The sequence below is a fragment of the Mastomys coucha genome, unplaced genomic scaffold (genome assembly GCF_008632895.1).
Source record: "Mastomys coucha isolate ucsf_1 unplaced genomic scaffold, UCSF_Mcou_1 pScaffold16, whole genome shotgun sequence".
NCBI classification, from domain to species: domain Eukaryota; kingdom Metazoa; phylum Chordata; class Mammalia; order Rodentia; family Muridae; genus Mastomys; species Mastomys coucha.
In genome coordinates, this window is record NW_022196898.1 from 39,033,318 (window position 1) to 39,059,429 (window position 26,112).

General features: G+C 43.5%; 2 protein-coding genes across 19 annotated transcripts in view; both read left to right on the forward strand.

Moving 5' to 3' along the window:
* The window catches only part of Tpm3 (tropomyosin 3), a 27,000-nt gene extending 22,062 nt beyond the window's left edge, over positions 1–4,938 (forward strand). For 9 of the 12 annotated variants that reach the window (XM_031374576.1, XM_031374573.1, XM_031374571.1 and 6 more), the window contains one exon: positions 3,617–4,938. In XM_031374576.1, coding sequence (XP_031230436.1) covers positions 3,617–3,699 — 83 coding nt within the window. In that variant the 3' untranslated portion in view covers positions 3,700–4,938. Of the gene's footprint in view, positions 1–2,481; positions 2,864–3,616 lie in introns of those variants that run through there. The other 3 variants (XM_031374583.1, XM_031374584.1, XM_031374585.1) reach the window with 1 other exon arrangement.
* A 3,380-nt stretch (positions 4,939–8,318) lies between these two features.
* Positions 8,319–26,112, forward strand: part of Nup210l (nucleoporin 210 like) — a 107,681-nt gene continuing 89,887 nt past the window's right edge. For 5 of the 7 annotated variants that reach the window (XM_031374590.1, XM_031374589.1, XM_031374591.1 and 2 more), the window contains exons 1-6: positions 8,319–8,566; positions 10,889–11,025; positions 18,038–18,169; positions 21,140–21,233; positions 22,331–22,481; positions 25,549–25,681. In XM_031374590.1, coding sequence (XP_031230450.1) covers positions 8,376–8,566; positions 10,889–11,025; positions 18,038–18,169; positions 21,140–21,233; positions 22,331–22,481; positions 25,549–25,681 — 838 coding nt within the window. In that variant the 5' untranslated portion in view covers positions 8,319–8,375. The remainder of the gene's footprint in view (positions 8,567–10,888; positions 11,026–18,037; positions 18,170–21,139; positions 21,234–22,330; positions 22,482–25,548; positions 25,682–26,112) is intronic. The other 2 variants (XM_031374587.1, XM_031374593.1) reach the window with 1 other exon arrangement.

A 26,112-nucleotide genomic window follows, 5' to 3' on the forward strand; every position in this document is an offset into this window, starting at 1 on the left:
CATGCATGACATGACATGCATATTCACATATGGAGGTCAGAGGAAGACTTGTAGGGATTGGTTCCACCATATCTCCAACTCAGGGCATTAGGCTTGGCAGCAAGGGTCCATTGAGCTGTCTTGCTGGCCCATCTTAGGAATTCTTTGATTGGGCATGACCAGAATTGAGCCAGAGTCCCACTTTGCTCTGTTTTAGTGCTGTCAGGAACTAAGAGCTTTAATGAATTAATAATATCTGATCCTGACAGTTTAATCACTAGAAACAGTTATTTAAAGTTAAGTTCAAGCTCAGAAACAGAAACATTCCTTACAATGCAGATTTTAGGGAACTCTATCCTGGGATTAATTCTTTTGGGCAATAAAGTCTATTTCTTTATCACTTCTGAAAATGGAACCAACTGCTGAAAGGAACAAGAGTCTGGTACTTAACCTTCTTTCCAAAAACCAAGTTAGATATGCATGAGACATATCCATAGTAACACAGGCTGAGGGATGAGAGCCAAGAGTTTGAGTGCCTATTGTTTGTCAAGATTGTCTCCTGACTCCAACAGGCCCAACACTGAGCCTCAAGAAGCTTATTGACTATTCTCGTTCTCTCATGTAGGATAGGGTAATTCTTGTACACACAGAAAGATTCTGCACATTAGCATATTGCTGTCCTCTGGCCAGTAGATATCTGTAGAACCTTCTGGTCACTCTGACAGCCAAAGCCTGTCTGGCTAGTCGTGGAGGCACACATCTATAGTTAAAGCACTCAAAGGCAGAGGTAGGAGGATTCCACAAGTTTGAAGCCAGCCCAAGACACAACCTTGGTTTCAAAACAAAACAAAAAACCCTGAAGCATGCCTTTACAAATTCCCATATTCTTCCCTGGGAGAGAGGAGGGACAGTGCCGGTTACCAAGGGGTTTGTCTCTATGATCAGTCCTAGCAAGAGAGCAAGGCCTGGCTTTAAAATGACACCATGTCTCAAGTTGCAACAAGCTCTAAAACATAGGAAGTTGAATTTGAATTTAAACTAGGAATTGAACTAGGTCTTGTAGAAGAGCATCTAGTGGTGGTGTGCACCATTAATCCCAGCAGTGGGGAGGCAGCTCTGAATTGGAGCCCAGCTTGATCTAAAGTGAGTTCCAGAGCTATATAGTGAGACCCTATCATAGTGGGAAAACAAGCAAGCAAACAGAAACCTTTAGAGACTGATAGTCGAGTGGACCAAGAGTAATTTAGCTTTCCTGTATCTCTGGGTTTAGGATTACCTACAGCTGGGTAGAGTGGTACATACCTATAATCCCAGTTATTTTTGGAGGCTATAGCTGCAGCATCAAGTTTGAAATGAGTCAGTGCAACAGAGCATGATCTTATCTCACTGGGGTCTAGGAAGAATCTAAAATCTTCATACTTCATTTCCTCTTAAGATGTGCTCTAAGTAGAAAGCCTAGATAAAGGCAGTGGACTCGAGCACTGATTAAATGTACACTTAAATAATGTTTTAGGTTGTAAGAAAAAAAAGGCTTGGTAGCATGGAATTATTTTTATACCTAACAAGTCTAGCCACTGATGAATAGTTATAACCTATGAATACTAGAGTGTCTTAGGTTTCCTTAAGATTGAAATACATAGTACTGAATATCATACATTCAAAGCAAGAGAGAAATCTAAAACTTTGTCATAAGCCTAGCTTCCCCTGCATCTCACTGGCCTGAATTGGAATCTTTGACCACCTTTGGCAAGGAGACAATATAATGTTATTTAAATCAATTATATTTTATTATTTTATGGGGTTTTTTTCTTTTTGACTGTTTGTTTGTACATCGCATGCATGCCTGGTGCCTGAAGAAGGCATTGATTCCCTGGACCGTAGTTATAGCAGGTAGTTATGAGGTGCCATGTGGGTGCTGGGAATTGAAACCAGGTCCTCTAGAAGAGCATTCAGTGCTCTAAATCCCATAGAAGTCATAATTAGCTTATAGCCTTTAAGTGCTGTGTATATTGCTGACTTGAATAGGTTGAGTTTCCTATATAAAAGGGGACCCTGAACATGAACTGGGGAGGACTTTAGGGTGTCTTCGTTATACTACACTCCGTATGAAGTAGGAAAGTAAAGGTCGAGTGGGTGAGATAGGTATGCATAGTGTTCCCTTTGGGTTTTCCAAGCCCTCGTGCCTGAATGCCTCTTTCTAAGTGCACTGTATCTACCATGTGATGGTCCAGCCCAGGCACAGATGCTGTGAAGGAAGTGTGTTTTCACATTCAGAATGGTCCTACAGCTGAAATTCTTACTGTATCCCTTGTTGGTCTTTCCACCAACTAACTGGCTTACCCTTCCTGCCCTGAGTCCTTGTACACACTCTCCTGCCGAATGGTGCATGTTACATAGAGCAGTTAGGTGAAAGATGTTTGCCTCTGCCTTCTACTAACCTCCCCTTTTCTCTCTCTCCTCCTGTTCTCCTTTCCTCTTTCCCTTTCTCTGTTGCTGCTGCAGAGCGTCTCTACAGCCAACTTGAGCGAAACCGCCTGCTTTCTAATGAGCTGAAGCTAACGCTGCATGGTCTTTGTGACTGACGGGCAGGGCTCCCTGATGCCCAGTAAACCCACACACCACTGACCTGGACCCAGCAAAAAGCTGATTGCCTTTTAAAACGTTACTGTTCGCCCTAAGCAGGTTGCTTTTTAATGAGGGCAGCTAGACTGCCGTTGATTTCCTGGCAGCCCCCATCAAGCTGCAGTGGCCATTTCTATTCTAGAAGAGCTTGTGGGTGATGGAACTTGGGAGCCATTAGCTGCAGCCCCCTCACCTGTGCACTGACTGTAGGGTTTGCTCTCCTGCATGGATATTTTCTAACAATAAAGACACTGATGGATAAGATGTTGTAACTGCTTCATCTGCAGGCCCAGGGATGGGCTCTTCTGACTGGGTGGAAACAGGGATGGGCAAGAAGGGTGTGTGGTATGAAAATGGGCCTGACTTGCGCGTTTTCTTCCCTTCCGTGAAGCTCTGTGGTTTACTTGCTAAGCAGGTTAATGCTTGGTGTCCCACCACTGGCTTTCTTCCTGATAGTTTTCTTTCTTACTGCTTTTGTGTTTAGTTGTAAGTCACTGTCCCAGTCAGCTCTGTTGATAACTCTGCTAAAATCTCAGTGGGGCTTTACTTATAAGAACGTGTCTGGGTAGTATTCTTCTTGACTTAAGCCTGAGGACTCCTGTCCTCTCCACTTTGAAGAAAGTACCTACTGTAAGAGGATCCTGTGCCCTTTACTTGAGATTCTGATCTTTGTCCTTGTCTGCAGTGGTCATACTCTACTGTGGCATTTCTAATAGGTATTGACCTGTGGACAGACCCAAAGAGTGAGTGGGTGCCTGGTGCATTCAGCCGGATCCTTTTGGGACTGAAAGCTGAATGCCTTTTGGTTGCCTGTGGGAGGGAGAGGAAATGGCAGATAAGCCCAGCTCCCTCCCCCAGGCAGGAGAGAAACTCTTTGGCTTCAATAGGCAAGCCAAAGACCCCACAGAACCCAGGGGTGTAGTAGCTGCCTTCTGTACCTTCCTTGAACTGGAGCCAGTCTCAGAATGGGGAGAACTTGGAACTTCGTGTAACTTCTCTTCTTTATTCCCACTAGATAAGCTGAAGTGCACCAAAGAGGAGCATCTCTGTACACAAAGGATGCTGGACCAGACCCTGCTGGACCTGAACGAGATGTAGACCTTCCCCCATCCTTGCCCTGCGGCCGCTCCTCCCTCTGACCCTGATTCCGCCTGAGGCCGGCCTCCCTGAAGCTGACCTTGAAACTGAGGGCTGATCTTTTTAACTGAAGGCTGCTTTCCTTCCTGCCACCCCCTCTACCCTTCATGTCTTTTTCACAAAACTGTGTCAGCCTCTTCCCAGAGTTCCAGCTGGAAGGGCTGAACACCTTTGGGAACAATGTTTAAGGGAAAGTGAGCACAACGCAGTGTCTTCAACACAGTTGTGATATGCACATTGTGATTGCTTTTTGTCTTACAACCATTTTTAACATTCCAAGCACTTCTGCCGCTTGGAGCAGCACATTTTAGCCTAACGGATACTGTCTCACCGTGGAGGAGAGACACAGGAATGCCCAGGCAGGCTCCACGGTGGGAGACCTCAGTGCTCTGCACCAAGTCTTAGCCAGACAACAGGGGGATTCTAAGAAGTTAGCCAAAAACAAAAAAAAAACTGTTCCGGGCTGTGAAGGTTTTCAGCTTTGATATCTTTAAACAACTTTACACTTATTTTTTATATTTTACTTTTTCCATTATGTGACCAAATAAGATGGTGAGATGTCTGAGACAGCCCCACCTCCCAGGGCCTCATGCATGTTAGGCAAGCGTGCTACCTCCCATTCAGCCCCAGCCCTGAGCCCAAACTTGTCTCAGCTCTAGCCCTTTCCTAACTGCTCAAAAGTGGATCATGCTGCCCCTTAGTGTTGTGGGGACCTCTTAGTGTTCACCTGCCCCCAAGGGAGACAGAGAAGGAAAATTATGTTTGTGCCACTGATTTAGCCACATGAAAGTCATCTCATTGCCCTTTCCTGAAGCTGCTGTCTCTAAAGTGCCATCTCATTGTGCTTTGCATCAGTCAGTGCTGGAGAAATCTTGAATAGCTTATGTAAAAAAAAAAAATCTTTTTAAATTTTATATTATTTGAAACTTTGTTTTTGGGGGGTTGGGTTACCTTGGCCAACCCATTGGCTGTGAGAATTCTTTTTAGCCTGTGGGCTAGTGGTGTGCTAATCTTTCAAGTGTCCCCACCCAATTGCCATGTTCAGGTGGTTTCTTCTCGGCCTGTTAGGTGGGCACCCTGCAGATTCCTGGCTTGTTTGTACTCTCCTCCAACCGGAGAAAGAGAACCCCATAGTGCAACTGTTTTGATACTGAATATTGACAAGTGACATTTTGAAATAAAGAACCAGTCCCTCCACAATCAGACCTACTTGACTTTATTAAATGAAGTGCACTTTCTCCACAGGGCTATACAGACGTTGTTGACAGTCTTTGTGGTAGACAGCAGACAGATTAAACATAGAGCACACAGAAAAAAATAACATGGGTTCAGAATCTGGCTGTGGAAGTTTAGGAGGTTGTACCCTTGGTAAAGTGATTCCCCAAGCACAAGGACTTCACTTAGGTCTCCAGCGCCCATATGAAGACTAAGCAAAGCACGCCATCTGTTGTCCCAGCCCACTAGACTAGACAGGAGCATCCCTGGGGCTTACTTGCCAGCCAGTTAGCCCACTCAATAAGCTTCAGCTTCACTTCAGACCCTCAAATGGTTAGACATGGCATCACACACCTCAAGTCCAAGCACTCTGGACGCAAAGGCAAAGCTGATGTCTCGAGTCTTGAGGCCAGCCTGGTTTGTGTAGTGAGTTTCAGGATTGTCCGGGACTGTGACTACAAAGAGAGACCTGTCTTCCAAAATTATGGAGTGCTGGAGAGGTTCCTCGGGGATTGGGAACACCTGCTTCTGCTGGGGAGAGCGCTGGCTTTGCTACCGATAATTCCAGTTCCAGGGGATCTGAGGGCTTCTGCACTTATGAAAGCTCACACACAGATGCATTAGAATTTTTTTTTTTTTTTAAATGAGACAGGGTTTCTCTATATAGGCCAGGCTATCCTAGAACTTCCACTATATAGACAAGCTGGCCTCAAATACAAAAGAGCTCTACTCACCTCTGCTGCTTCCCAAGTGCTAGGATTAAAGGTGTGTACCTCCACACTTGGTGCAAAAATGAATTTAATTTTTTTTTTAAAGTTAGCATTTGAATCCCAGCACTTGGGAGGCAGAGGCAGGGGGATCTCCGAGTTCAAAGCCAGCCTGATCTACAGAGTGAGTTCCAGGACAGCCAGGGCTATACACAGAAACCCTGTCTTGAACCCCCCACTCCCCTCCCCCCAAAAAAAGTTAGCATTTGAGGAAAGCATATAGGGTTGGCCTCTTTTCTACACAAACACTTACTTTCGTTTTCTGTTTTGAGATAGTTTCAGTACATAGCTCTGGCTAGCCTCATATTTAATGTAAACTAGGGTTTGTTTGCTTTTCAAGTTCTGGAATTAAAGAGACACGCTACCATGTGTAGTTTTATTTTTTAAATTATTATTTTAAAGATTTATTTCATGTATGTGAGTATACTGTAGCTGTCTTCAGACACACCAGAAGAGGGCACTGGATCCCCATTACAGATGGTTGTAAGCCACTATGTGGTTGTCGGAAATTGAACTCAGGACCTCTGGAAGAGTAGTCAGTGCTCTTAACCACTGAGCCATCTCTCCAGCCCCCATAAGTAGCTTAAAAATATTTCTCTTTGCCAGGCAGTGGTGGCGCACGCCTTTAATTCCAGCACTTGGGAGGCAGAGGCAGGTGGATTTCTGAGTTCAAGGCCAGCCTGGTCTACAGAGTGAGTTCCAGGACAGCCAGGGCTATACAGAGAAACCCTGTCTCCAAAAAAACAAAAAAACAAAACAAAAAAAATTTTCTCTTTTTATAAACATTACTGGGTTTTTTTTGAGACAGGGTTTTCCCATATAGTCCTGGCTGTCTTGGAACTCACTACAGAGACCCAGCTGGCCTAGAACTCAGAACAGCTTGCCTTTTCATACTGAGTGCTGGGATTAAAGTGTACACCACCATCCCCAGCACCTAAATTTCTGGGTGTGTCAGACATGAAGGCTGATTGCTGTAATTCCAGCAAGGGTGGCACGATCAAGGCAAAGATGGGACTACTACAAAGTTGAAGCCATTCTGAGCTGCATAATAAATTCCAGATCAGCCTGGATTATAAAGTGAAATAGCCTCTAATCGCAGGGAGCCAGGGAGATGACTCAGTGGTTCAAAGCACCTGCCAGCCAAGCATAACCTGAGTTTGGTCCTCAGGGTCTACACAGTAAAAGGACTGACTCTTGCTGCTCAGCTTCTGATGGCTATACTTCACGCTGTGGCATGCAGGTACCAACATGTGTAGTCGCATGCACTCCCAAATGTTAAAGGAAGGGTGGAAGTATGTCAGGTTTAAATCTTTAAATGCCATCACTTATAGAATGGAGGCAAGGTGAAGACATCACATGATCTAACAGACTGAAGAACACATTCGTTACAACTGTATAAACTCCATGGGTTTACGTCTTAAGACGTAAGATTGCTCACACTCCTGAATATTCTACTTGGAGAAAATAGGGTTTTTAAGTTTGTTTATGCTCTGTGTGGGGAAGGGATTTCATGGTAGCCAGAGGCCAACATCAGGTGTCTTCCTCAGTCGTTTTTCTCTCTTTCTTGAGGCTTGGGAGGGGGGGGGGAGAAGGGGGTGTCTCACGTGTCTCACTTTTAGTGTTCACAGATTCAGCGGGACTGGCTGAGACTCAAGCTGTCTTTGCCTCCCCAATGCCCTGGGATGAGAGACACCCTACGCCCTGTTTTGATGTGGGTGACAAGCACTTCACTGGACACCAGTGAACTGAATGAAAAGGGTTTTATTTTTTAGACTATGCTTCTCGATCCCCCTGCCTCAGTCTCTTGATGATGAGATTATGGTTGTGTAAGAGCCCATCCCACTAGAGAACAAAGGCTCCCAGAGAGTATTTTGCTGACTCAGGTTGTTTGAGACAGTGGCATTTCAAGTTGCTTCTGAAGCTGGCTGGAGTCTGGCATTTCCTGCACTGTGGCCTTGAAGTAGGGCATAAATTTGATTCCCAGTGAAAATACCATACTGGCCTTGACAAAGGCCAGCTGTTTATGTTAGAGATTGGAACTTTTTCCATTTAGAAACTAGACTAATGCTGACTGGAAATTACGTTTATCTTTTGAGACTGGGTTTCTGTGTGTAACAGCCGTGGCTGTTCTGAAACTCAGCTCTGTAGACTAGGCTGACGTCAAACTCAGAGCTTGCCTATCTCTGCCTCCCAAGTGCTGGGATAAAAGGTGTGAGCCATCACACCCTGGCTGGAAATTACTTCAATTTTTAAAATTAAATAACTTGTTTCTTGTATTTAATATTGGGGAGTTGAACTCAGACCTTTGTACACACGAGCCATGAGTTTTGCCCTAGTCTCTCTGTCCTATTTTATTAAAAAATAAAAATAGAGTCAAACAATAGACAATAATGTGAGGAGTTGAGATGGGAAGCTCTGGGTTTTTAGACCTTTCTGTCTGGCTCTTTGCTAGTAAAATCCACCTTCGAATATTTACCGAAGTGACTCTTTGGGTCTCTTGCTCGAAATTTCTATAAAGTAGGTTTTTGGCGCACTTAAAAAATACCCACAATTCCTAGCAAGAAAGGCGGCCCCGCTGACGTTGTGGCTGCGGATTGGTTGGTGTTGGTGCTGGCCACCTGTAGTTGAGTGGGAAACTGAGACCAGGCGGTCGCCATGATTGCTTTTGGGGCTCCTCGACGCCTAAGCTTCGGGCTCCTTTTCTCCTTGACTCCACACCACTTCTTCCTGTTTTTTATTGGGACCCTGGCCAACAAACTCAATGTGCCTCAAGTGTTACTACCCTTCAGCCGGGAGCCAGGCCGGGTCCCCTTCCTGCTAGAGGCTCAGCGGGGCTGCTACATCTGGTGAGCCGGTTGCAGAGATCTCGCCCCCACGTGAAGTGGAAAAGGGTTACAGGATGTGGTCCCTCAGTGTGGAGGGGCCTGTATGTGGGATCCTTGGGTGGGATATACCCTAAGTTGTGAGGCTCTTTAAGGAAACAAAACAAAACAAAAAAATACCCTAAACTAGGATGGGAGTCCGCCTCCTTGTTGAGACACAACTGTTGGCATAGGCAAGCCCTGTGTCAGACAGACACTGCCAGCATTCATTTCCCCCAGATTGAAGAATTTATGATGGAACCAGAATCGGGTGAAGCGAGAGTCACGTAAGGAGACCCTGACAACAACCACCAAGTAATAATAAGACACTATTCATCTTGCATGGAGATCTTGCCTGTGATATGAGAGCCCCCTTCCCCTGTACAAGGGGATTCGATTCAGTGGAAGTGGGAAGATAGGTAGTCTGCTCTGGGATAACGACCTATAAACTTCCGGAGTATAAGAAAACTCAGTGGCGGGTGACGTGGTTACCTCAATTGTAAGGGAGTTTAACCAAAGGAGGCCCTTAGATACCAGAACATTTTTTCTTTTTTTTTTTTTTTTTTTTTTTTTTTTTTTTTTTGGTTTCTCGAGTCAGGGTTTCTCTGTTTCTCTGTGCAGCCCTGGCTGTCCTGGAACTCACTATGTAGACCAGGTTGGCCTCGAACTCAGAAATCCACCTGCCTCTGCCTCCCAAGTGCTGGGATTAAAGGTGTGCACCACCACCGCCCGGCCAGAACATTTATTCTAAGTGAAAGAGATTTCCCCATACTGTGACTTTGCACATTGGAGGGTTAGAGTAGGGCTTTGCACATGCTAGCCAGCCCTCTACTTAGGAACTACATCTCTAGCCCCTTTCCTACCTTCTATGAGAAGCACTGAGGTTTTTATCCCAGAGTACAAGAACTTCAACACTTATGACGTATAAGGGACTTAGTCTTGTGGCCAGTCCAGAGTGATGGTCATCATTCAGGATTTGTTCTAGTATTGAGAGCTTTCCATCCGTCCAAGATGCTAATGAGTATTTTGTATTTTGTATGCTGATGATTATTTTGTCTGACGGTCTCAGAATGTAGGCAACTCTTGATTTTAGATAACAGCTCAATTTCTAGGTTTGTAGGAAATTATTTTTCAAGGTAAGAGTATGCTTTGTCTTGCTGCAAACACAGCCACAATGCTATTTTCCCACACTCTATTTTTTTCTTCTTTTTTTTTTTTAAAAGATTATTTTATATGTGTGTGTATACTGTTGCTGTCTTCAGACACACCAGAAGAGGGCATCAGATCCTATTACAGATGGTTGTGAGCCACCATGTGGTTGCTGGGAATTGAACTTAGGTCCTCTGGAAGAACAGGCAGTGCTCTTAACTACTGAGCCATCTCTTCAGCCATTTTTTTTTTTTTCTTGAGACGGGGTTTCTCAGTGTATCCCTGGTTGTCCTGGAATTTGCACCATAGACCAGGCTGGCCTTGAATTCAGAGATCTGCCTGCCTCTGCCCACAAAGCAGTAGAATTCAAGGTGTAAGCCACCACTGCCTGGCGTGAGCCCTATTTTATTTATTTATTTATTTAATTTATTTATTTATTGGAAATAGCTAAGTTTATTATTATTGTACCATCGATAGACATAAAACCCAACAGCCTCTACCTCAACAAGAAAATTGAAAAAACTTTAACAAAAAGAGCCTACAGTAGGGAATCAGGAATCCTGTGACATGCACTGTCTGCTTTGGTACACAGAAGAGAGTGTGAGACTCTTCAAGGCTTCCAAAGTTTTGGGGAGTCCAGGGTCATTTTGGGAGGTCTCCTTGGGGTTCTGTCTGGTGGTCCCTCTTGGTATCAAGTGGTAAATGTACATTTCCCAAGTCTTGTACAAGTAGTTTGTTACACTGATTCCTTTGGGAGAATTCAACATGTACTTCCACCCTAACTCTTGGTTCAGCTTCGATCTGGGGGCCTTAGACAACTGCTTGAGCTCCGTCTCAGGCCTTTTCTTGAAGAACTAAATCCTGATGTCTCCTTTTGTCAGTTTGAGTGCAGCAGCCAAGGCCTCCAGAGTTTCCTCGTTAGGGTCGGGGTCTATCTTGTGAGTCCTGTTTTAAACATCATGAGAAGAATAACGTTTTAGATCTTTGCACAAGGGATCACTGGGAAACGGTTCTCATCAATCTCTGGTTTTAATTCTTGTGTCTTCTAACAGTGGTTCTATAGAGTGTCATCAGCCTCATGGGAGAACTATAGACTTCTTGCCTGTGTTGGGGGACCTGTGTATTTATTTCATGCTCTAAACCAGGTTGTCTTGGCAGGCATTCCACTCATCATGATGCAGTTACCATTCAGCCTCTATATGAAAATGGCACCTCTTGCTCCCAAAGGGCTGTTCTTGTTGCTGAATCCACCCAACCGATACGTCTCAGCAGCATCATTCTTGCTCGGGAAGTGGGTATGTTATGGGATTTGACTCATTGGTTTCTGTGGCTGTTGTTCCTTGACACAGGGTCTCACTATGTAGCCACGCCTTTCCTAGAATTCACTATGTAGACCAGGCTGGCCTCTCCCTCTGGAGTGTTAGGATTAAAGGTGTGTATCACCATGACCAGGCATTTATTTGCAATTTTGAGACAGGGTTTTCCTAGTACTGGTATACACTATTTAACCCAGGCTGGTCTTGAACTCACAGAAATGCTCATGCATTACCCTTCTGTGTGCTGAGATGAAAGATTTGCATTATCATGCCTGAAAAGAAATAGGTATGTTAAAAGCAAAGATGACATAACACTTTGGAGTCAGATAATGTCTTGTATAAATGATTAACACAAACAGTTTTAGCTTCAAGGGTTAAGAACTTTATAAAAAAATTCTGATATAAATTATAATTCTGTAGACCAGTGAGATGGCTCAGTGGGCTAAAGGGCTTGCTGCCAGGCCTGACAATCTGAGGTAGAAGGAAAGAACCAAATCCTTCCACATATGCACCTGTGCGTGCATACACTCACACACACAGGAAAGAACCAAATTCCTCCACATATGCACTGTGACATATGCACCTGTGCGTGCATACACACACACACAGGAAAAAACCAAATCCCTCCACATATGCACCTGTGTGTGCATACACACACACACAGGAAAGAACCAAATCCCTCCACATATGCACCTGCGCGTGCATACACACACACACACACAGGAAAGTACCAAATCCCTCCACATATGCACTGTGCACACACACACACACACACACACACACACACACATACACAAAATATACCTTCAAATTTTAATGCCATAATTTTGCTGTCCTATTCATTATTTTGTTTTGAGTGATTATTTCTGAGACAGGGTCTCATTTAAAGTAGACCAGCTTTCTCCCAAACTTATAGAAATCCACCTGCTCTGCCTCTCAGCTACTGGGATTAAAGACCTGTACCACCACGCTTAACCTAAAAAACACTTTTTGTCATTACATTTATTAGTGTGTGGAGAGGTAGTGTGTACTCATGTGGGGGTTAGAGGACAACGTTTAGGAGTTGGCTCTTGTCCCCACCGTGAGGGTCCCCAGAACTGAACTGAGGTGCTCAGGTTTGGAGCCCCTGCTTTTACTCCTCACAGGTACAGGTTCTAATTGTGCTCATTGTGTTCATGTGGCTTTTGTATTTTTGCTCTTTTAATTTTTATTTTTGAGACAGGGTCTCACTGTGTAGCCATGGCTAGCCTAGAACTCCCTGTGTAGGTCAGGCTGGGCTCAAACTCACAAAGACGTTTTTGCCTCTGCCTTCCAAGTGCTGGAATTAAAAGCGTGTGCCACCACAGCCTGGCAAGGCATGCATTGTTAAAACTGGGCAGTGGTGGCGCATGCCTTTAATCCCAGCACTTGGGAGGCAAAGGCAGATGGATTTCTGAGTTCGAGGCCAGCCTGGTCTACAGAGTGAGTTCCAGGACAGCCAGGGCTATACAGAGAAACCCTGTCTCTAAAAAACAAAACAACAACAACAAAAAAAACTTCGGGTTATTTTTTGTTCGTTTGTTTATTTTATAAGTTGCCTCAGTTGCCTCAGTCATAGTGTTGTTATAACAATACAAAAATAACTAAGGGGCTGGAGAGATGGCTCAGTGGTTAAGAGCACTGACTGCTCTTCCAGAGGTTCTGAGTTCAATTCCCAGCAACCACATGGTGGCTCACAACCATCTGTAATGGGATCTGACACCCTCTTCTGGTGTGTCTGAAGAGAGAGCAGCAGTGTGCTCACATACATAAAATAAAAACATCTTTAAAAAAAAGAAAAATAGCTAAGTGTGTATGAGTGTTTTGCCTGCATGTGTGTAAGAATACCACATTCACCCATGGTGTCTGTGAAGGGTAGATGAGGGCATTGGATCCCTTGAACTTTAATTACAAATATTTATGAGTCACCATGTGGGTCCTGGAAACTGAGTCTGGGTTGTCTGCAAGAGCAGCAACTGTTCTTAACTGCTGAGGCATCTCTAGATCGGTGGCTTTTCACCCTGTGGGTTGTCATCCCTTTGTGGTTGAATGACTCTTTCACAGGTGTCTCCTAAGACCACTAGAAAACACAGATATTTACATTACAGTTAAAAACAGTATCAAAATTACAGGTATGAAGTAGCAAAGAAAACAATTTTCTGGTTGAGGGTCACCACAATATGAGGAACTATATTAAAGGCAGCCTTAGGAGGGTTGAGAACCACTGCTATAGATGGACTTGTTTGTTTAATTGGTTGGTCTGTTTTTGAAACAGGGTAATCTCACCATGTAGCCCAGACCAACCTGGAACTTGTAGCAAACCTTCTACTTCTCTCTCCCAAATGATGGGATTGCAGGTGTGTATCGCCACACTTGACTTCCATGCATCCTACTGCTATGGTGTTCACATGAGTATCTTCTCTTTTCCTCATTTCGTCTCTATTTAGTAACTCGTATTGTGAAAGAACGACATCTTACATCTTACAAATAATGTCTTCCCACTGAATAACTTACTCAGTTGTTTATATCAGTAGGGACTTGGTAAAAATAACTAATTTGCCTGATGTAATTGTCTCAGAGGCTCACTGCCTCTGTCTGCTGACTTAGGGCTAGTCCTGGAAGCTTTGTTTTAATCTAATCTAGAGCTAAAATGTTTTCAGCTTCTGAGACTTGCTACTGAACACGCTTACTCATTTTAGCTCTTTCTGAATTCTGGCTGGCTGATTCAACTCAGCTGTTCTGGCTCAAACTCCTCTCCCAGATGACTGATTCAAACTGGCATCTCTCACTTCTGACTGAATTGCTCTGCTTGACCTCAAACTCTAGCAGTCTGTTCTAAGCTTCTGGCTCCTTTTCATTCTCTGTCTCATTCTATCTTCACCTGTGCCTAGTTTATTCTCTGTCTCTGATACCTTTCCTGGTAAAAACTGCCTCCTCTTAAGTAATTTCTCTTTCCTCTCTGTGCTTGTGGCATATCCTATCTCTGATTCATTCTGTTAAATCTTCCTCTGATTTGTCTTTTTGTCTGCCTCTCAATTAGACATCATTTTTAAATATGGGGTGCTTCCTTCTTCAAACTAACTTTATTACCTTCATTGTTTGGGATTAAAAGTGTGTACTAGGGGGCTGGAGAGATGGCTCACCAGTTAAGAAAACTGACTAATCTTCCAGAAGTCTTGAGTTTAATTCCCAGCAACCACATGGTGGCTCACAACCATCTTTAATGAAACCCACCACCCTCTGCTGGTGTGTCTTCTGACATTAACAGGGTACTTACATAAAACAAATAAATAGATCTAAAAAAAAAGTTAGTACTAAGGGCATGTCTGTATTCCAGCCAGAGTAGCCATGTTACTTGATTAAAATCCCTTTACAGGACTCTGCTATTTCAGGACAGAAGTTATAATCCAATTCTGTGTGTCCTAGGTAGTTTTAACTCTCAACTTGATACATCCTAGAGTCACATGAGGAGGGAATCTCAGTTGGAAAATTGCCTATATTAGATTGTCTTGACTGTGGGGGATTGTCTGGGTTGTTAATTGATGAATGAGTGTCTAGACCACTGTGGGTGTCACCATTCCCTAGGCAAATGGTACTGGCCTGTATATGAGCCTACAAGTGAGCCAACAGGCAAAATTTCATGACTTTCCATGACTTCTGGTTCAAATTTCTACTTGAGTTCCTCCTTGGACTGCTCTCAATGATTGACTGTAGACTATAAGTTGGAAAAAAGTTTTTTCTGCCCTTTAATTGCTTTTGATCTTGGTGCTTGTCCGAGCAATAGAAAGAAAAATAGAAGAGTTTGGTAATTCATATCTTCTATTTATGGTATCCTTCAGGTTGGCTCCTGTGTCCATTGGATAGGCCCTTATTTTTGGCATTTTCTACAGTACTCCCTTACTTTTTGTTTGTTTGTTTTGTTTTGTTTTGTTTTTGAGACAAGGTTCCTCTGTATAGCCCTGGCTGTCCTGGAACTCACTCTGTAGACCAGGGTGGCCACCACTGCCCAGGTTTTGGGATTTTTTTTTTGTTTGTTTTTTGTTTTTTAAGATAAGATCTCATGTAACTTAGTCTGGCCTCTGATTCACTATATAGGTAAGCATAATTTTAAACTTCTGATCTGCCGCGCAGTGGTGGCACATGCCTTTAATCCTAGCACTTTGGGAGGCAGAGGCAGGCAGATTTCTGAGTTCGAGGCCAGCCTGGTCTACAGAGTGAATTCCAGGACAGCCAGGGCTACACAGAGAAACCTTGTCTCAAAAAAAACCAAAAAAACCTGATCCTTTTGCCTCTGCCTCCAGTAGTCCTGGGATTACAAATATGCACTACCCTCCTATGTTTACGTAATTCCGAGGTTCAAGCCCAACACTTCCTCTATGGTTGTCAAAAACACTCCACCAACTAAGCTATGTCCCCAGTACAGTACTTCTTGCTTTTGAGCTCTAGAGTTATATTTAGAAAGCAAGATCTAGATACTAGAGTGCTTGTTGCTAAGGGAGTGTCCTAGTTTCTATTAGCAGAAAGAGCTAAGAAAGAAACATGCCAGTCTGTCTACACACATCTCTACATTTAATTCTGTATGTGTCTAGCTGCATATATACATATACATATGAACTCATAGTCATAGTTTTAACTCTAACGTGGGCTCATTCTAATCTAGACTTCTTTCCTTTGTTTTTTTTTGTAAATTTTGGTTTCATAAAGAAAGATGTGGGTTGGTGAGATAGCTCGGTAGGTAAAGGCACTTGTCACTAAGCCTAATGACCCAAGTTTGATCTCTAGAACCTATGTAAAGGTGGAAAGAGTGAATCGAGCCAAAAAATTGTCAACTAACATCCACATGCCTGCCATGGCATGTATGTACATGCACACACACATACACAGACACACACACACACACACACACACACACACACATACAGAGAGAGAGAGAGACAGAGAGAGAGAGAAAGAGAGAGAGAAAGAGGGAGAGGGAGAGAGAGAGAGAGAGAGAGAGAGAGAGAGAGAGAGAAATTGTCTGATTTCAACCCTAATATACATAAAAAAAAAAAACAGTTTCAGGGACTGGGGAGATGACTTGGAGGCTAAAGCACTGGCTGCTCTTTCAGAGGACCATGATTCAATGTCTAGCACCCACAGGGTGTTTCCAAACCTTCTGTAACTCCATGAGATCTTTGCCAGCTTCTGTACTGAACAGTGCATACACATGATACACAGGTAAACACATATGTACATAAAACATTTTTAAAAGCAGTTTCAGAAGCCAGACATTGGTAGTGCATGCCTTTCATCCTAGCACTCAGGAGTTGGAGGCAGGCAGATTTCTGAGTTCGAGGGCAGCCTGGTCTACAGAGTGAGTTCCAGGACAGCCAGGGCTATACAGAGAAATCCTGTCTCAAAAAAGAAACAAAAACAGGCCCCCCTCAAAAAAACTCAAAAAAAGTACTTTTAGGCTGACTAATTCAAACATTTTTGCATTGGGGCCTTAGTATATTACCAAGTCTGCCTGCTTCTATTTCCCTGGGTGCTGGGGTGAAATTCAGTTCTCAATGTCTCTTGTGAAAAGAAAGATACTGCTCCTGAAATAAAAATATGTTACTAGGTATGACATCACAGGCCTGCAGTCCCATTACTCAGGATGTAGAAGCAAGAGGACTGTCACCCTGGACTCCGTAGCAAGACTGTCTCAAAGACCTAACACCACACATAGGATCTGCTTGAGTTCCCAGCCGGCCAGAGCAACACAGTGAAGCCCTGTTTTTTGTTTTTTGTTTTTGTTTTTTTTTTTAAAGATTTATTTATTTATTATATGTAAGTACACTGTAGCTGTCTTCAGACGCTCCAGAAGAGGGCATCAGATCTCATTACTGATGGTTGTGAACCACCATGTGGTTGCTGGGATATGAACTCAGGACCTTTGGAAGAGCAGTCGGTGCTCTTAACCACTGAGCCGTCTCTCCAGCCCAAAGCCCTGTTTTAAGAAAACAAAGCAACTAAAAACAAAACAATAAATCGGAGTCTAAGACAAACAAACAAACAAGAAACCCAACCCAGATGGCTCAGTGAGTAAAGGTGCTTTTTGCCAAGCCTGACAGCTTGAGCTTGGTCTCTGGCATCCACATGAGGAAAGGAAAGAATCTACTCTTTCAACTTGTCCTCTGACATCCACACACAGGTTAGAAGCCCATTAGTAAAATTTCCATATAGCTGCCACCATTTTTCTTTCCTAAATAAATAATTTGGAAAAAAATGCCTATGACTCTCATTTTATAAAAGATAAAAAATATTGACACTTAAAACAACAAGGATTAAAGTAAATCCTTCGAAAGTAACAACACAGCTCTAGGTTTTGTTTAGTGTGTGTGTGTGTGTGTGTGTGTGGTATGAGACAGGGTCTTTCTTTACAGTAGTCCAGGCTGGCTCAACTAGCAGCAGACTTTCTTCCTGCCTTGGCCTCTATGATGCCAGGGTTACAGGTGTTTACTACCAGCTTAGTCTTCCAGGCATTTTTGGATTGGTTAGGAACTTGGCCTACAAGAATTGTCATCGCCTGGCAGTGGTGGCGCACGCCTTTAATCCCAGCACTTGGGAGGCAGAGGCAGGTGGATTTCTGAGTTTGAGGCCTGCCTGGTCTATAGAGTGAGTTCCAGGACAGCCAGGGCTACACAGAGAAACCCTGTGAGCACTAGCTGTTCTTTCAGAGGACTCTTTTTCCCACATGGCAGGTCACAACCACCCATAACCCTAGATCCAGGGATCCAGTGCCTTCGTAGGCACTATATGAAGTTAGAGCCATCTCAGGAAGCAGAGGTTCCTCTTTTTTTTTTTTTTTTCTTCTGAGATTGAGTCTCTCTACATAGCTCTGGTTGCAGACTTTTTTTTTTTTTAATAACCTCTAAACTCTTGAATATTTGTGACATTTAGTAGATTAGTGCCCATTTACTTAAGTAGGCAACTTTTTGATCTATTGCAGTGACCGACCATGAGCTACGCTGTGATGTTAAGGTTGATGTGATAGACAACATTGAAATTGTATCTCGAACCCGTGAGCTGTATGTGGACGACGCACCCCTGGAGCTTATGGTGAGGGCCCTGGATTCTAAAGGTAAGGGGCTGGAGGCGACTTGAATAAGGAGTGCCTGAAATAGAGTACTTCTGCTTCATCTTGAGCGTTCAGAAATAGGAACTGTTTGATAGTAACAGACTGTAAATGTGACTTGTGTTCTTCTCATCTGGGGCTCACATACGGAGCAGGCTGGCAGTGCAGAATATAGTTCAGTGTATTGTTAGGGGCCAAGAATCGAGGAAGGAAGCCCCCAGACTCCAATGGTATGCGAAGGCAAAGAGCGTTTATTCTGCAGAAATTCCCAGATACAGGGGTCAACCATTCATCAAAATGGTGATGACTCGAGGGGCTTGCAGGCCACCTTATAAAGGGCTGGGGGAACTTTCCAGAAGGATCAGATAACCTCTGATGTGGTTGGTAGGGGCAAAGCAGACTGACATTAGTACATTTTTGGTTGGCTGTTATGTTAGCTTTTCTATATTTGATGAGACCCTGAGGAGTTCCAGAGACCAGCTCAGTTCTGGCCTAGTGATCTCCTCCAGTTAGGTTTTCCCGGGGCTGACTCAGCTCCTGACTCACCCTCCCTAACTCAGGGCCGTCACTAACTAAAGGCCATTGTCAGTGGCTCCCTCTGATGAGCCCAGCATGCTTCCCAGGGAATGGGAAAATTTTTATTCCAAGGTTTCTGGACCTCTCTGTATTAGCTGCCTTCTTGCAAAAAACAAACAAACAAACACACAAAAACAAAGCCTACTGCAATTATCTCTTGTTATTTCTGGACTTTGAAAGAAATTAGTATGTGTGGGCGGGGCCTGTATATCCCCCAGTACATGTAGAAGTCCCTGTCTAACTTGTGGAAGCCAGTCCTCTCCTTCTACTATGTGTGCAGGCTCAAACTCAGACTTCCAGCCATCTTACCAGCCATCTTACCAGCAATGACTTTTTGTTTGTTTGTTTGTTTGTTTGTTTGTTTGAGGCAGGGCTCTGGCTGTCCTAGAACTCACCTTGTAAACCAGGTGAGCCTCAAACTCACAGAGATCAGCCCACCTCTGCTTCCTGAGTGCCAAGTACCACCACTGCTTTCTCTAAGTATTGAAATTCTGCCACCAAGCTTCTATTCCTGGTCCCTAGGTCAACCAATAGGGATATTAATTTAATTTAATTAAGGATATGCTCTTGTTATGGTTTTTGTTTTTAGATTTATTGATTTTACTTTATATGCATGGGTATTTGCATATATGCACCACATGTATGCCTTGTGCTTGTGGTCAGAAGGGGGTGGGTCTCCAGGAGTTAGAGATAATTGTGAACTATCATGTGGATGCTGAGGACCAAAATGAACTCAGGTTCTCAGCAAGAGCAACAGGTGCACCAAGCCATCTCTCCAGCCCTGCTTTTGTCTTTCATGGTTTTGGCGTGGGTACAGGGGATTGAACCCAGAGTCTCCTGCATCCTCAACAGTCCATATTCTTTCACTGAGCCACAACCCAGTCCCTTAGCTATGCTGTGATCAGTCTACTTCCTGTCTGCCAGGGTGATTAAAAGCAGCTGTAGTTTGGCTGGAGGAATGCTGAGCCAGGTTCCTCCCAGCACCCATATGGTGGCTCACAACCATCTATAACTCAGTGCCAGGGCTTTATGCTCTCTTCTGGCCTCCCGTGGCACTTCACACATAGATACACTTAGATACAATGCAGATGAAATACACACATAAAATAAATTAAAAATCTAAAGTAAATATATACAGAAGTGTAATAATTTTAAGTCTTTTCTTTTCTCTTCTTTTTTTTCTTCCTTTATTTCTTTTTTCCCCTGGTATTTCTTTTTTCTTTTTTTCTTTTTTTAGATTAATTAATTTATTTATTTGGGTTCACTATAGCTGTCTTCAGACCCAGCAGAAGAGGGCATCTGATCCCATTACACATGGTTGTGAGCCACCATGTGGTTGCTGGATTGAACTCAGGACCTCTGGAAGAGCAGTTAGTGCTCTTAACCTCTGAGCCATCTCTCCAGCCCCTCTGGTATTTCAACACAGAGTTTTTCTGTATAAGTCTGGCTGTCCTGGAACTTGCTCTGTAGACCAGGCTGGACTTGAACTCACAGAGATAGGCCTGCTTCTGCCTCCAGAGTGCTGGGATTGAAGGTGTGCACCACTGCTGCCAAGTTATTAAGTCTTTCTTGAGGGTGACTTTAGATGTACTATACTACTGCTGTGAAGTATATTACACACAGCAATTACTACTTTATTTGTAAATTACTTAGTAAACAGGTTTTGAAAGTTTCCTCTTGTGCTGTCTGTGTGTGCACGTGTACCTGCCCTGGCATGCATATGGAGGTCAGAGAGCAGCCTCCCTTCCATCTTTGTGAGATGGAGCTCAGGTGTCCAGGCTTGCACCGTGAGCATCTGTACTCATGGAGTGACCTCAGGGGCCCAAGACTACTGGGCTAGTTTTTAAGAGTTGAAAAAGTAACAGTTTTAGAATCTAGTGTCATGACAATGTGTGCTGAAGGAGATAGGGTTAAGTATGTCTGTCAACCATGAGGTATCTATTAGATGGCTTCTGAGTGAAGTGCACAGGGAGACTGTATGGAACCTTTGCCAGCCGGCAGTGGGTCCACATTGTAGTTGACAAAGCCTGTTCCATGTGGGTCCTTTTTACTGTAGAAAGCCTTTTGAAGTTGGACAATGGTAGTACATGGCATTAATCCCAACACTCAAGAAGCAGAGGCCAGGTGGATCTCTTGAGTTCAAGGTCAGCCTGGTCATCAAAAACAAACAAACAAACAAACAAACAAACAAACCAAAAAAGAAAAAACCTGTTGGGAGCGGCATGATCTGGGGTAAGGATCATTCTCATCTGTGTGTTTTAGTTAATTTTAAAAAGTGCTATTATTTGTTGCAGAAAAATACCTAAACTGATTTTCTAGTTAGTTTCTTTTCTTTTTGAAGCAACCTGGATGTTTTGGAATGTATGATTCTATCCTGCTTGCTGTTGGCTTGCTCTACAGGAAACACATTCAGTACTTTGGCGGGCATGGTGTTTGAGTGGAGTATTGCCCAGGACAATGAATCATCAAGAGAAGAGCTGTCTAGCAAAATTAGGTAAAGCATAAACCCAAGATTGTGTCCTTGGGTGACATAATGGACAGCAGCCCTCTGTGTGCGTCTTGATAATCCTACTGTCTGGAATTTTTTTTTTTTTTTGGATTTTTTAAAAAAATAGATACATTCACTATGGCAAATGCCTTTGTTAAAAGTACAGAGGAGATAAATGTTGAAACCTTCATAAGAGTTAATAAGAGCCTCTGTTGGAGAATCTGTGAGGTCAGGCTGTCTGCTCATGCTGAATTAGAATAAGATAATTAGCCAGGTATGTGGATTAAACACCTTTAATTCCAGTGTTCAGGAGGCAGGAGTAAGCTGATCTCTGTGAGTTCAAAACTAATTTGATTTATATAATGAGTTCCAGACCACCCAGGGTTATACAGTGGGACTGTCTTTAAATAAAATAAAAACAACAAAAGGATTCTGTTTTCAGTACCAAAGAACAGATAACAGACAACCTAAACTGATCCTAAGCTAGATCTTCTGGAAATCAGAAATTAAAAAACTCAATCCATGGCTGATGGTGGTGGCACATGCCATTAATTCTAGCACTCAGAAGGCAGAGGCAGGCAATTGTTGGGGTCCAGCCTGATCTACAAAGTGAGTTTCAGGACTACCAGTGCTATGCAGAGAAATACTACCTCAAGAAACAAACAAGACAGACAAATGAAACAAAGAGGAAGAAAGAAAGAAAGAAAGAAAGAAAGAAAGAAAGAAAGAAAGAAAGAAGGAAAGAAAGAAAGAGAGAGAGAGAAAGAAAGAAAGGGTAGGAGGGAGGGAGGGAGGGAGGGAGGGAGGAAGGAAAGGGGAGAAAGAGACAGAGAACCAGAAAAACCCTCAGTCCAGGCTCAGTGGCACAGAATTCTAGAAGTGGGGATCAGGGTGGGACTGAAGCAGGGGGATTCAGAGTGAGCTTCTGCTATATTAGCAAGTTCAAGTTAGAGCCCAGCCTGGGTTCTCTAAGGCACTGTTTCAGAAAGCTCACAAGCAAGCAAAGGTATTTTGGAGCTGTGTGTACGCGCATGGGCTTTATAGAGGCTAAAGTTTAGAAGACTGTTAATCCACTAGAGACAAATCTTCCTTTGCTTCTCTAGGATTCTGAAATACTCGGAAGCTGAGTATTCTCCCCCTGACTATATAATTGAGATGGAAAAAGAGGAGAGACAAGGAGATGTGATTTTAGTATCTGGGATGAGAACTGGGGCTGCTGTTGTAAAAGTCCGGATTTATGAGCCTTTCTACAAGGTAAGCAGTCTGTACTAGAAACAGCCTTCTGAGCTCTTACAATGGGGAATATAGTTGAGGCCTCTAACGTTAATGCTATTATTTGAGCAAATAGTTGATCATTTACTTGAAAAAGTCATTTCATGCCTGTGGTAATGCCACACGCTTTTAATCCCAGCTTTCAGGAGGCAGGGCAAGGTGGATTTCTGAGTTCGAGGCCAGCCTGGTGTACGGAGTGAGTTCCAGGACAGCCAGGACTACACAGAGAAACCCTGTCTAGGAAAAAAAAAAAAAAAACATAGTTGCCTACATAGCAAATTTGAAGTCTGGGCTACATGGTAAGAACCTATCTAAAACAAAACCCACAAAATAAATGTATGTATGCTCTGTAGACTCTTTGTAGATGCTCTGTCTTGCATAAACGAGGACAAGTGAAAGCTTCAGACCTGTGGGAAGGACTGGGAACACAGGGTGTGGATCTTTCAGAAACCTCAGCCTTTGCCTGTCTCACCTGCATTTGATTTGCTACCAACTACCTTTAACTTCTTTTTTTTTTTTAAAGATTTATTTATCTATTATGTGTAAGTACATTATAGCTGTCTTCAGAAGAGGGCATCAAATCTCATTATGGATGGTTGTGAGCCACCATGTGGTTGCTGGGATTTGAACTCAGGATCTTCGGAAGAGCAGTTGGTGCTCTTAACTGCTGAGCCATCTCTCCAGTCCTAACTTCATTTTTTTTTTTTAATTCTGCTTTAAATATTTTTTTAAAAAGATTTATTTATTTAATGTATATGAGTACACTGTAGATGTCTTCAGACACATCAGTAGAGGGTATCAGATCCCATTACTGGATTACTGGTGGTTGTGAGCCATCATGTGGTTGCTAGGAATTGAACTCAGGACCTCTGGAAGAGCAGTCAGTGCTCTTAACCACTGAGACATCTCTCCAGCCCTGTTTTAAACATCCCCTCCCTTTTTTTAAAAATAGTTTTTCGAGACAGGGCTTCTCTGTGTAGCCATGGCTGTCCTGGAACTCACTCTGTAGACCAGGCTGTCCTCGAACTCAGAAATCTGCCTCCCTCTGCCTCCCAGGTGCTGGAATTAAAGGCGTGCACTACCATCGCCTGGCTGTTTTAAACATTTTAAAATACATTTATTTATTTACTAGCTGCATTCATCTATTGTTGTGGGAATTATTAAAAAAATGATTCCACCCCGCAAACTCTCTTTCCCACTGTGCCACATTCTTGAACTGGTACCGTCCAGCATCACCATGGTTCAGCAGGCTCTTGTTAACTTCTCCCAGCTAACAACAATATCTCACTCACATGCAACGCCTTACACACCCCCACAATCACTCATCTAGCTAGCGCCTAGTACCCGGTAGGTAATTCATGACTTTTAAAGCTTTACTATCGAATCAGGTTTATATAATAATAAGATCACAATTTAAAAGATGCCAATACAATAATTTCAGAACAAAATATAATAAAGACCATATTTTGACCCAATTAATTTAGCATTGTAAAACCTTAGCCTGGTTATAACCACATGGGGTCTGACTCGTCCCACTCGTCTGACTCTGTTCTTCCTCTCTAGCTCCACCTCTCTATTCCTGTCCAATCACAGGCCTGTCACTGTTCTAATGTGATTGGACAGAGAAAATGCTGCAATCTATGGTGTGCATGTGAAGCTCAGAGGGCAGTATGGTGGAGTCACTCTGTCTATCTGTATGTGGGTTGGGCCACCTACCTTATTTTTTGAGACAACCCAATAACCTGATGATGATGGGTTAGTTTAGTAAGAGTCAGGACTGGAGAGATGGCTTAGTAGTTATAAGCACTAGCTTCTCTTTCAAAGGGCTCAGGTTCGATTCCCAGCACCCACATGGCAGCTCACAGTCTCATTCTCAGGGGATCCAGCTCCTTCTTCTGGCCTCTGAAAGAAACAGGCCATACACATGGTTCACAGACATACACGTTGAAAAACTAAAATGAATCTTAAACTCTTGAAGGAAGGAAAGGAAAGGAAAGAGAAAAGGTGGCTTGCTTTCATATTTGCCACCTGTTTGCTCTAACCTGTACAGCAAGGCCTATCAGCTGGGGAGAGAGTAGAAGAAAGGAAGGGAAGAAAAGAGAGAGAAGGAGAGACAGAGACACAGACAGAGCTGGAGCTGGAGACGGGGGTGAGGGGTTGGGGGGAGGAGGGCAGCTGGAGAGCAGCCTTTGATTGACAAAGTGGATCTCAGTTTCATGACTACTTTCAGTTTACCCAAAATAATTTGTGAATATTAGGAAATGATTTTTATCCATCCATCTATCTATCTATCTATCTATCTATCTATCTATCTATCTATCTATCTTTATGTGCATCAGTGTTCTTCCTTCATATATGTCTTTGAGGGTGTCAGATCTTGAAGTTACAGAGAGTTATAAGTTGCCATGTGGGTCCTGGGAATTGAACCCCGGGCCCTTTGGAAGAGCAGTCGGTGCTCTTAACCACTGAGCCATCTCTCCAGCCCCTATTATATATTTTTTAAACTTACAAAAAGTGGACTGATGAGATTTCTTAGTGGGACAGTGCCCCTGTCCCAGGGTCAGGAACCATGTCATTCTGCCCCTGCCAAGGCCATGCTGGACCTGGCAGAAAAACGAATTTTTTAGCTTATTAAAAGTTAGCTTTGGCCGGGCGGTGGTGGCGCATGCCTTTGATCCTAGCACTTGGGAGGCAGAGATAGGCAGATTTCTGAGTTCGAAGCCAGCCTGGTCTACAGAGTGAGTTCCAGGACAGCCACGGCTACCCAGAGAAACCCTGTCTCGAAAAAAAAAAAAAGTTAGCTTTGGCTGGGCATGGTGGCGCCTTTAGTCCCAGCACTTGGGAGGCAGAGGCAGTTGGATCTCTGTGAGTTCCAGACCAGTTTGGTCTACAGATCGAGTTCCAGGACAGTCAGGCTACACAGAGAAACCTTGTCTCAAAAACAAACAAACAAACAATCAAAAAACCCAATAACAACAACAAAAGTAAGCTTTGAATAAGGAAGGAGCTTTGATGCTTTATGCCTCATTTTCTTTCCTTCCTCTTTTAGAAAGTGGCTGCAGCCTTGATCCGCCTGCTTGTTCTGGAGAACATATTTCTTATACCATCGCATGATACATATCTCTTAGTCGGAGCTTATATTAAATACAGAGTGGCAAAAATGGTTCAGGGAAGAATGACAGGTAAGATGGTTTAGTTTTTGCCATGACCCACCCTCCTTAAATCCTCTGTTGTGTTAGTAGAGGAGGCAGTGGAGCACCAACCACCAGCAAAAACTATTTCTTTGTCTTTCTGATCTTGTTATAAAATACCTCTAAGTACTCAAAGTTTGCATATCTTGAAGAGCTTATTGACATATTTCACTCAGCTAATGACGATTAGCCTCTACATTCACTATTAAGATAACAGCCCAGAATTTCCAGATGATGGGGCAAGTGAAAAGTATTTATCAGAGAGTCTTGGATGACCTCTGCCCCTCTGCCTCTCTGCCTCTGCCTCTCTGCCTCTGCCTCTGCCTCTTTGCCTCTGCCCCTCTGCCTCTCTGTCTCTCTGCCTCTCTGCCTCTGCCTCTGCCTCTCTGCCTCTCTGCCTCTCTGCCTCTGCCTCTCTGCCT